Source organism: Myxine glutinosa, chromosome 8 (assembly GCF_964187855.1).
Source record: "Myxine glutinosa chromosome 8, kmMyxGlut1.1, whole genome shotgun sequence".
Lineage (NCBI taxonomy): Eukaryota > Metazoa > Chordata > Myxini > Myxiniformes > Myxinidae > Myxine > Myxine glutinosa.
The window spans coordinates 105153389-105164702 of NC_136268.1; the positions used below are offsets into that span (position 1 = coordinate 105153389).

An 11314-nucleotide genomic window follows, 5' to 3' on the forward strand; every position below is an offset into this window, starting at 1 on the left:
TTACACTTATGAAGCTTCTCGGTTTCATAATTCAGGACAATCTGAAGTGGAGTCAACAGGTTGAGCACATGGTTGGCAATGCTTGTAGACGTTTGCACATATTGTGTGGTAGCTCTAAGAGAATGATGTGAAAGTTGGAGATTTAGTAATGATCTTCAAAATGTGCATTTGCCCTATCTTAGAATTTGGAGCACCTGCATGGAGTTCAGGTCGAACGATATCCGAAGTTGCAGATATCGAGTAAGTCTGTTAAGAAATCAAGTCGAGACCTCGTTTCCAGATATGAGGCTTTATTGAAATATATCTCCACATACCCTATACACACAGAACAGAGAATAATATCAGAACTACAGCAAAGATTTTACTAGCTTTTCATTGTTCATAAGCAAGCAAATAATTAATTCGCTGTCATACCTTTCTCGAGCGTCCACTCACAAAAGACAGATACCAAACCAAAACCCCCTCCTTTCTCATACAATCCGTTGTATTCCCTTCTCACGGCTATTGCATTCGAATCCTCTTCCTCATATTTTATCATATTCACCCTCCGTTAAAATACAAGCTAGCAATCAAACAATATAAGCAACGCAACAGTAACAAAGCAAAGCTGTACCAACCAAAACGAGTTGGCGGTTAGCACAATCTTCCTGCACGAGTTTGATAAATTCCCTCAGTTCCAGGGTCCCCGGATTCACAAAGAGAATCATCCTACCAAATATTAAGTCTCGGGTGTCAATAATTTTGTCAATGCCATTTCTTTTTATTTTCTGATTTAAAAGGATATATTAAGTTCTGAATCAAAAACAAAGATTCTGTAATATTAACGGTGAAATAAAGAATTGTGGAGACCATATTATACTTTTGTCAATTTTAACTTATTTCTATTGAAAATTGTGAGTTATTTGAAAAAAGTGCAAGGGTGCCAATATTTTTGGCCACAACTGCATATGGGAACATATGCTGGATCAGCACGTCGCTGTGTCCTTGTACGACTCCTCAGCACCATCTCAACACAAACCACTGTGTGTGGTACGGAATGAGGTGTTTTTATGGTGGCCGGAATGCAAATCGTGTGACCAACCTCCTTGAGAGAGGATCCAGTACCCTGGTACTCATTTTGCCGACCTCGGAAGAATGACTGAGTCAACCCCACCTGGTATTAATTCAACAGCTGAATGGGATTCGAACTCAGGACCTTCGGATCCCAAGCCCACCTCCCTAACCATTTGGCCAACACCATGTATAATCTCCAGTTTTGCAGTACGTATTTCAATTTAAACAGGCCAAAGATTCATTGGGGTGGTGTTAGTCAGGTTCACTATGTCAATAAATTATATTTCGTTCAAAATCATGGTAGATTAGCAAACCTATACATTTTTGGAAAGGTTATAGCATAAGAAAACTAAAAATCAATGTTTACATTTGGAGAGATACCTGTATGGCGGCCATTTTGGATTTTCAAAATGGCCACTGTAAAATACATATTTTGTTCTATTTCTGCCTCTAATTACCCTAAAAACTTTTAAAAATATACTAAACCTATATTTTCAGGGACAAGGAATCCAATGAAAGTATCAAATTAGTGCTATGGGGAATGGTAAGACACGAATCAAAGGTTTTGAATTGCAAAATACTGTCTTTATATTCGCGATAAGTTGCATAATCAAATACATGTTATCATTTTGTACAGGCAGTTAATAACATCAAAATGTGTCACAATAATTCATATCACCAAACATACACCGGCAGTCAGCAAAATCATATATACACATGCAGTCAGTATAACTTCACATCTACACAGGCAGTCAATGACAAAATATACACAGGCAGTCAATGACAAAATATACACAGGCAGTCAATGGCATCAAACATACACGATTACAGAATATGCCATTTAGAGTTCGTCATCACTGTCCTGTGTGTCGTATCCGACAATATAGTCCGCATCGTTTTCACAGTCCGTTCCACACAAGCAAAGGTCGGTCAAATTGATTAGCAAATCGAATTGGTCGAATGGTCGATCGAAGCGATTGGTCGAATGGTCGAATTGGTCGAATGGAATTGGTCAATTGGTCGAATCGAATTGGTCGGAATTGGCAAATGTAAACATTGATTTTCAGATTTTCCATGTAATAGCGTTTCCAAAAATGTATAGGTTTGCTAATCTACCATGATTTTGAACGAAAAAACATAGTGAACCTGACTATGTATAAGGGTGCTGTTTGGGACTGCCTCTGGTCTACTTAAGTAGCCCTAAACTTCCGGATTTTTAAACAATCATTATTGTTTTGTTAAAATTGAAGTACAGTACTTTACTGTATATACTGTACTTGAACACAGCATGGGGTCGCGTGTTCTCTGAACTATCTAGTTTTGTTATTATTATTCCAGATCGTTCTGACCTGCTGTCCATGTCTGTATTAACTGAATTCCGGCCTTTGTTTTCACAATGTCTCTACTTTCTTCCCAGGTATGTTGCGTAAAGTTTTAGCTACTGGCCTCTTGGCTTTGCGTGGCCTGAGATTGCTGAGGGTGCCCCCTTTGTCAGTGTGTAAGGAATGGAAAAGGTCATGCACTTTGGGGGTGAGATCAATAGAAGCTGGTTCAAAAGGTGAATTAATACTTTGAGCATACCCTGCACCAAAAGGTCACACCTCAATGTTTAATAACTTTGGACAATCTTATTGAACTAATGTATGAACTTCTGAAGTGATATCATTTTACCACATGTGACCCAAAGAACTCAGCAACTTTTGCCATCGCTCTCACACGTGTGGAGAGCTGCGGTGGGAGCACGTCGGGCAGCGGGTCTTGTTGTGTGGTTGGCTTCAATATCGGCGGTAAGATGGGTACTCGATTATTTGTCATAATTTGTGTTGTTTACCTTGGTGTAAATGAAAAATCTGACAAAACATGACCCGTTTCTCATATGCCCGTTTTTGTTCTTCCATTTTGCAGATGCGATCGATTTGTAATTCTCAGAGATTTCCACGGTCAAACCCAGCTGATTGTGCCTAAGGATCTGGTGTGCCTTTGTTTTACTTAATGAAGAACACAATGTTTTGTACACCCGAGTGTTTGTTTGGGTCACATGACGTGCGACTTCCCCTCTGTACGTGTCTGTACGGTGCACTTAGCGACCTGAGTCCATAAAGGATTGTACTCGGCATTAACCATACTAGGGCATGCCCGTACTATATATATGCCCGTACTATATATCTATCTAAAATTATATCCCCCCCCCTCTATTTACATGAAATGGTTTGGTCCATTCGCAACGCCAAAGCGAACGGCGAACGGCTTGCGAGTACAGTGACAATCCCCCCCCTCTATTTACATGAAATGGTTTCGTCCATTCGCAACGACCACAGAACCCCCCCCCTCTATTTACATGGAATGGTTTGGTCCATTCGCAACGCCGGCACACGCGATCGTTCGCTGCTCTCTGATTGGTTGAATCGTTTTTTGGACATAGCTCGGTAAGTAATTGTCCGATTAATATGAAACCTTGAAAAGGCACATCCTCGGGTCCCCAGCAATATACCTGGCAAGTTAAAAGTATATCGGACCCGTGGTTGTCGAGAAACAGCGGTCACAGACAAACAAACGTACAGACAGAGATTACTGGAATTATAGATAGATACAGCGACAGCAAGGTTAAACACAAAACTTCAGAACGTTTCAAAACGATCCGCAAAATGTCACATTCATTATTAACACCGATTATGAATGAAAATGTGTTTTGTACTTTTGTTCAAACACAGGTTAATGGTCCAGGACATGAGCTCCTGCATCTGCAAATGGAGTCTGTGATCTGTGTCCGTGGCGAGGTCAGAGAACGGCCATCGGGGCAGCACAACCATGTATGATTTATTTAATTCACCTCTCTCACAATTCTCTTAACCGAATGGCATTCAGAAATAAATATTTCTCTACAACTGTCACATCTGCACCTCCACTCATTAATGTTTCTGGATTTTTATTTCTTTTCTTTTTTTAAAATCCTTTCAATGACTCATATCATTTACTTTTTCTCATTGCAGAATATGCCAACGGGTGAAGTCGAAGTCCTCATCAGCTCTGTTGAGGTTCTCAATCGAAGCAGGAAGTTGCCATTTCAGATCAATGAAGCAGTCAAGGTACTGTTTCTCACATTGAGATTATTTGCTGGATTGTCATTTCAAAAATTTGGCAAAGCATCCCATTAATACTCATTCCTTGTGTTACGTGTTCCTCCCCGACCCTCTTGTCACGGTGTACCTCCGAATCCTGAGAGGCGCCACGGCAGAAAAACATGTTATTCTGTGTTAGAAATCAACAGTGAAACCACACCAATGATTTTAAACGAACAAATGTTGTATTAAAAAATCACACACAAGAATAACAGTACAACCAATAGCAATCCAGAGTGCACTCTGTATATCTTATGATGGTACCATCAACTAAAGTCAGATAACTCACTGCGCTCCAAGTGAGTGAAAAAGGACACTCCTCAATGTCTCTATAACCTTCTCCAAGGCGAAGTTGATTCGCTCCAGCGATCGCTCGACCGATGTCAAGTCGAAACCTGAATCCCGCTGTCCAGTCAAGACCCGAATCCAGTGCAGATGGCAATGGCAGTCACACAGCCGAAACTGTATAAAGGCGCCCTCCAGAGGAGCACGTTCACAGCTCGATCAGCAAACCGCAACGTAATTGGAGACGACGCAGTCGCGCACACACATCCCTGACAGACGATAGGATGTTGAGAAGAGCTGACGCGTAGCAAAACCTTTGTCGGTGAACGAGGCATGAGGTTCAAAATGGCCGACGGCTCCTACTTGAGTCGATGCGACCAGGCAAGGATTCGTCGGAATCTCAGCCTAAACCTGACTATGCAGATTTCTCAATCCCAGCAATAATACCTATCGCAGGATGTCCTTTCAAGGAACTCAAAATTCCCTCGCGACCTTCGTTAGACAACGCTCGCTACGGAGTTCGACGTCACGCGTCTTGTCCGACTTTGCTCGCCACGCCTCTTCCTCTTCTCCCTTGTCGTCTTCCGGTTCTCGATCCGATTTCCTGTTTCATTTAAAATATTAACCCTTTCTGCCTTTTAACAATAACCTTACCTTTTAACAACAATAATCGCCGTTTCCTTCAAACCCCAATAATAATAATACATAATATCAGAAATATGTCAAGTGGGTGAAAACCACAACAACGGAAGTGACGAATCCGTAACACTTGTTATACCTCCCCTCCACTGCCCCCTCCCCATTAGACTATTTTCACCTAACATCATGGGGTCATGTGTACCTTGTTTCTCAGCTGTATGAGGTTACATAGAAATAAGTTTCAAGTGGGTTAAAGGGTTGCAATGCAATGGGTACACCAACAGATTTGCCAGTAGGATATCGTTTGTGGACTTCCATGTGAACCACATTGTGGTGCGGAACGAGCGTTTACCGCATATTCTCATGAAACTGCAAAGAGATATACATCAAAAGGCAAAGGAAGGAAACATAGACACAGGAGGAGGCCATTTAGGTGATCATGCACTTGCTTTATCCTCACTCCATTAACCCAGTCTATCACATTTCCTATGAGATTCATCTTAACTCAACATCCCCATCCCTTTTGAGATCCACAAGCAGGGAAGCCTACGTGTTTTGATCTTTAACGTCTGCAGCTTGAATGCAAGACATGATGGCCGGCTTTATGTCCAAATCCAAAGGACGCTGTGCTCTTTAAGATGCAGTTCCCCCTGCTAACACATCGTCAGAATTGTATTTCAAGTGCTACTAATTAGCTAATATTACGAGATGGCTATACTGGGAACAGTCAGCAATCGCCGATCGCAGCCATCAAGTTTTCAATTGAGTTTGATCCTATAATGACGGAACCCAGGATATGCTGCTTCTTGGTGAGCTTTCTGACAGCTGAGCCACATTTCCCCCACCAACCCCCTCCCTACATAAGTAGAAACTAACGTAAAATATTTTTTGACTATTAATTGAGCCCTCTACCACCCCTCCCTGGACGTTTACACAAACTATACATGTGACTATTTTTTTCACCAATTCTTCTTGTTCCTTGTACAGGTAAACGAGTCTCTACGTCTGCAGTTCCGTTATCTGGACCTACGGAGCAGGCAGCTGCAGCACGCACTGCGCTTACGCTCTAACCTCGTGATGAGCATGCGCACCTTCCTCTGCTCACAAGGTATGTGGTGCACAATTATGGTATTTTGCTGTGATGATGAAACATTGCTGTGGTGTGGCATCATGGGTGAGATTCATCTTGGAGTACGCTGTCATTTTGAGGGGACCTGAAGCTGGCTTTTCATTTTACTTAAATTCCGCCGAATATTTGGCAAAGAGTACGCTGGCAAAATGAAACATTCTCTGATTGGCTGCTTGGAAACCTTTTAACCAACTAGAACAGGCACTCGGTAGAGCGCATACCTCCGCCATGCTGAACAGTTTGTTTTGTATCCCACTGATAGGCCAGATCTGGATTCAGACCTGAACCAAAATCGAATCGGCTTGTTATTGTCACCTTACTAACTCGTCCACCAAGTTTTGTCACGTTTTGAAATATCATGCTTTATATCGTTTTAGACCCATGTCTCAATAATGAAGAATCACTTTAAAAATTAAAAATAATTATCGTATCAACATCCCTATCCCTTGATCTTCACCAAAATTAAATCGATTTGTCCTTGTCAAACACCCAACCTGTCCACCAAGTTTCATCTGAACTCATCCACAACTTTTTAAGATATCCTGTTCACAGACAGACAAACATGGGTGAAAACAAAACCTTTGTCCACCTTTGGTGGCGGATGTAACGAGCAGCCCCATGAAGTGACATGATTGATGAGACTCCAATGGGTGATCGTGTTGACATTCATGTTTAGATTTTTTTGATTGCCTCATATTGGTTGAGCAGTTAAGACCTTTGCTGGAGTGGCTTTGAATACCATGACTGTTTGGCGGAGCAGGCAATGGCAAACCACTCAAAAAAGTCTGTATCCTCCTCACTCTCTGCAGACCTGGACAAAATCAGACTGGTCAAACAAGTGGAACATGTCTTTCAATCCTGACAAATCTCACACTCTCACTGTCTCTCCGAAAAGACCGACTGGACAACCCTCCAATCTACTTTCTCAACAATCCTCTCCAAGAAGTTCTGTCACTCAAGCTTTTGGGTCTCACTATCTGCCATGATCTTTCCTGGGAAAACCACATTTCCAAGCTGGCCTCCAAAGCCAGTCGCCGACTGGGCATCATCCGTCATGTGAAGTCCTTCCTTGGCACACCTGAGCTCCTCACCACATACAAGGCTTTCATCCGCAGCTCAATGGAATACTGTTCTCCCCTCTGGACTGGTGCTCCTGCCTCACTCCTAGCTCGGCTTCACGCTGTTGAAACCAAAGCTTTCAGAATCATTAGAATCTCCAGCGATGAAGCTAACTCCGAGGGCCTTTCACTCACTCACTGCAGGCAGGTTGGTGGCCTTTCTGTTTTCTGTCGATTCCACTCCGGCCTTGCTCCCCCTGCTCTGTCTGTGCTCTGTCCCCCAAATATTCCTACAGGTCGCACAAGATCTGCCAGCAACCCTCTTATGGTGAAACTGCCAAAATCAAAACTCTCTTGCCACCTTCACTCCTTCATTCCCCTTTTCTCCCGTCTCTGGAACAAACTCCCTCACTCTCTTCAATCCCACTCCTCCCTCCAGGTCTTTAAAATAGCTGTTCACCAGCATCTCTTATCTTCCCCCATCCAAAACCTTGATCTTTACTACCCCCGTTAATTCACCCCAGATCCACTTTTTTGAAATACCGACTTCTTTCCTGGAAGTCCTAAAAGTGTCCATGTGTTTTATACCTCTCCCACCCACCTCACACCCCACCCTCCCCAAGCACTCTCCCTCTCACAAATCTTCCGATGTCCCTGCTCTCAAATGTTGTGTTTGTGTCCTTCCCCCTCTCTCCCCATCTTGTCTCCTGCTCCCTTTATTATATGTTTTATGTGTCAGTTTGTGTTTTTGTGATTAATGTTAGCTCTTACACGAGCCTCGATCTTGTATATGAGAAAGAAAAAAAAAAACACCCAGCATATTTCTTTCCTTGACACTGCTGCAGCAGAACTGACATCTGACATGCATTGGCAGAGTACAATATTGTTGCGGATCTCAAACGTCGGCCTTCCCCTTACCAAGGGGGGATTAATCCCCTTGTCTGTTATCTAGCCGACGCGATCCGGGGCTATGACGTTCCTTCGGTCAGCGCTGAATATGGTGGTAGGTCGAATTAGTCCTATTACCTAATTACCAGCGCCTCCCAGGAAGCAAGGAAATAGCCCCACCCGAACCACGGTTTTAGTGGACACGCCGAGCGATAGTGAGCCGCGATTCGGGCCGTTAACAGGTACTAAACCCGATTTGAGCGGTTGTGATCGTGCCACGCTTACCCAATGGAGAAATCACTAAAACGGTCGAATCAAGAGGAAAAGGAAGAACAGATTGGTTTATTAATTATTTACACAGGAAGAAGGAGAAGTACAGAATACACAGGGCAGCCTTAATAACAGTCTTAACTTATCCCTGGACACGGGCCCGTTCGCACTCAGACTCAGACCCACACGGGGGTTGTAGATGGTCGGGTCGAGGGTCCAACGATGGCGTCCACGGCCCGCTCCGGTCCCCGACTCGTACCACGAAGGAGATGGTAGACGGCAGGCAAGCTCTCCGCGTGTCGTTGGCGCGGATCGGACAATTATCGGGGGGATCGGTAAGCTGGGCGGTTACACTGGCGTGGCCGCGTACGTAATAGCTATACCGGCGCTTTATGCGCATTCCCAGTATAGTTCAATACAATGCGCCTCTTTCACAAGTCCTCTGCAATGCGCCGCTCCAGCAATGCTTTCACAACGACAAGTCCTTTAACACAGGGCGCTCTCCCAACGAGTCCTCGCAGTTCTCTCAATGCTCATCACTCTCCTGGTACCAGACCTTTGACGCAGTCCAACAAGAGTCCTGATCAACCGCATAAGTCCTTTTCGCGCAGTCCTTTCGATCCAGCGCATCAGTCCTCATAAACTGCATAAGTCCTGATGAAGGGCTTTGCGTGCGCGATTATATAGCGCCGCCCAGCGAACCCTCCCGAATGTCCCAGCCGTGCTCTGACCACGCCCCTTAGGCCATGCCCACTGAGCCCTGGTTGGTTGTTGGGGTCTTACCGGCTCCGCCCTTGATGTCTGCTTGACGTGGCCACACCCCCGACCTCGCGCTCCGCCCCTTTTCCAGGCCTTACCTCGTGGCATCTGGGCTGGTTTGAGCGAAAACCCAAGAGCAGCGAACGCTGCTGGCAAGCAAAGTGCATTAGCCGAATCGGGGCACGGGATGGATGCTGCCCAACGAGGTCGATTTGGAGGGTGGAGGCAAAATGAACGGGACCTACTTAGTTATTTCTTTTACACAACGCAGGTATCACTATTGGAAATGGCCTTATCTCACATATACTATGAAATAACTAACGTTCTAAGGTGACCTACGTGTTGCATGTGGACTAACTATGGGGGGCAAACCTTTAACCTTTATTAATCATATATGTACACTTTCTCAGAACCGCAACAATATGTTGGGGGTTGGGGGTGGAGGAAAGGGTGGGGGCACCTACACATTCAACAGGCTTGTGTTATGGACACATAGCTCTTTGTCTTGTAGGTTTCGTGGATGTGGAAACCCCAACCTTGTTCAAGAAAACTCCTGGAGTAAGTGATGTGCAAGGGCAATTTGCTGGGTCGATGTTGTGTACATTTTTTTCGTGATGAATCTTTTGGTGATTTCTATCCAACAAAGGGGGCGAAGGAGTTTGTGGTTCCCTCGCGTGAACCAGGGAAGTTTTTCTCACTGCCTCAGAGCCCCCAGCAATTCAAACAGCTGTTGATGGTTGGAGGCCTGGACAGGTATGGGTGGCACTTCACAGTGATGCCTTATGATTCAACACACTTTCCTGCCCTGTTTCAATCCATTTCCTCATTACATTGCAGTTTCAGATTGTGTGAGGTCACAGCTGCCTGCATTGGTGTTGCAAAACTACCGGATGTTTTGGGTTTGCACTCGGTTTTTCAAAAATGTTGGAAAATACCAAACTAACCCTTATTCGACACCAAAGCCCCCCTGATAAGAGATTGGTGTGTTTACGAATCCCATCTAACATATAGATTCTGAAGCTAAGATTGCAGGTTCAAATTCCTTATGCTGTCTAGATTTGTCCATTTATTCCTAATGTCTTTACAATTTGTGTAATGGTACACACACACATACATCTCGTTTTTTCATTTGTGTTCCTCACAATTCTATCTCTCTCTTACACACACACACACACATACACGCACACACACACGTAGAGACAAATGTACATCGACACACATGCACACACATACACACACACACATATATACACACACATACACGCACACACACACGTAGAGACAAATGTACATCGACACACATACACACACACACACACACACACACACACACACACACACACGTCCCACATGTATATATCCCACATCCCACATGTATATACATGTTTAAAGTGTACGTGCCCTTCACCCCTCCCCCGCCTGGCAACGCTGGGTACTTCTGCTAGTAACTAATGAAATAAAAACGAAGAAATATCTCTGGGTAATTTCCTGAAACTCGGTGAAATTCGCTGAAATTCGCTCGGTGTATCGGTGAAATATTTTATTTGGGCGGTGTATAATTGCTTCGAACGAAATATCTCTTAGCAATTTCCCGTCTGTGTTTCATGTCCATGCTCACGTGAAATGGAGTTTGTTTTTGCACACGTGAAATGAACATGTGAACCTTTACTTCCGGATAATAATGTTGAATGAAATAAAAACGAAGAAATATAGTGGGGTCACCCATGGGAATCCCACGGGCATGGACGTGTGTGACATTTCGACATATTGAGTTAGATGCTGCACATTCATTTTTACAAAATGGTTACTGGCAATTCATCAGATCCAGAAATGGTGGAATGAACACAATTTATTTATTTCACATAATATGTGACCCCTCACTCCTCTCCACCTGACACTCTCCTCTCTCCACCCTCACGCATCTCCAATCCCACTCCTCCTCACACTCCTCTCCAATCCCACTCCTCCTCACACTCCTCTCCAATACCTCCTCACACTCCTCTCCAATACCTCCTCACACTCCTCTCCAATACCTCCTCACACCCCTCTCCAATACCTCCTCACATGCCTCTCCAATACCTCCTCACACTCCTCTCCAATACCTCCTCACACTC

General features: G+C 44.2%; 1 protein-coding gene across 2 annotated transcripts in view; it reads left to right on the plus strand.

Annotated features, from left to right (window-relative positions):
- DARS2 (aspartyl-tRNA synthetase 2, mitochondrial) overlaps positions 1-11314 on the plus strand; it is a 35639-nt gene that overhangs the window by 6026 nt on the left and 18299 nt on the right. For both annotated transcript variants that reach the window (XM_068125035.2, XM_068125037.2), the window contains exons 2-9: positions 2471-2611; positions 2741-2840; positions 2959-3025; positions 3765-3863; positions 4044-4139; positions 6084-6204; positions 9712-9758; positions 9847-9953. In XM_068125035.2, coding sequence (XP_067981136.2) covers positions 2473-2611; positions 2741-2840; positions 2959-3025; positions 3765-3863; positions 4044-4139; positions 6084-6204; positions 9712-9758; positions 9847-9953 — 776 coding nt within the window. In that variant the 5' untranslated portion in view covers positions 2471-2472. The remainder of the gene's footprint in view (positions 1-2470; positions 2612-2740; positions 2841-2958; positions 3026-3764; positions 3864-4043; positions 4140-6083; positions 6205-9711; positions 9759-9846; positions 9954-11314) is intronic.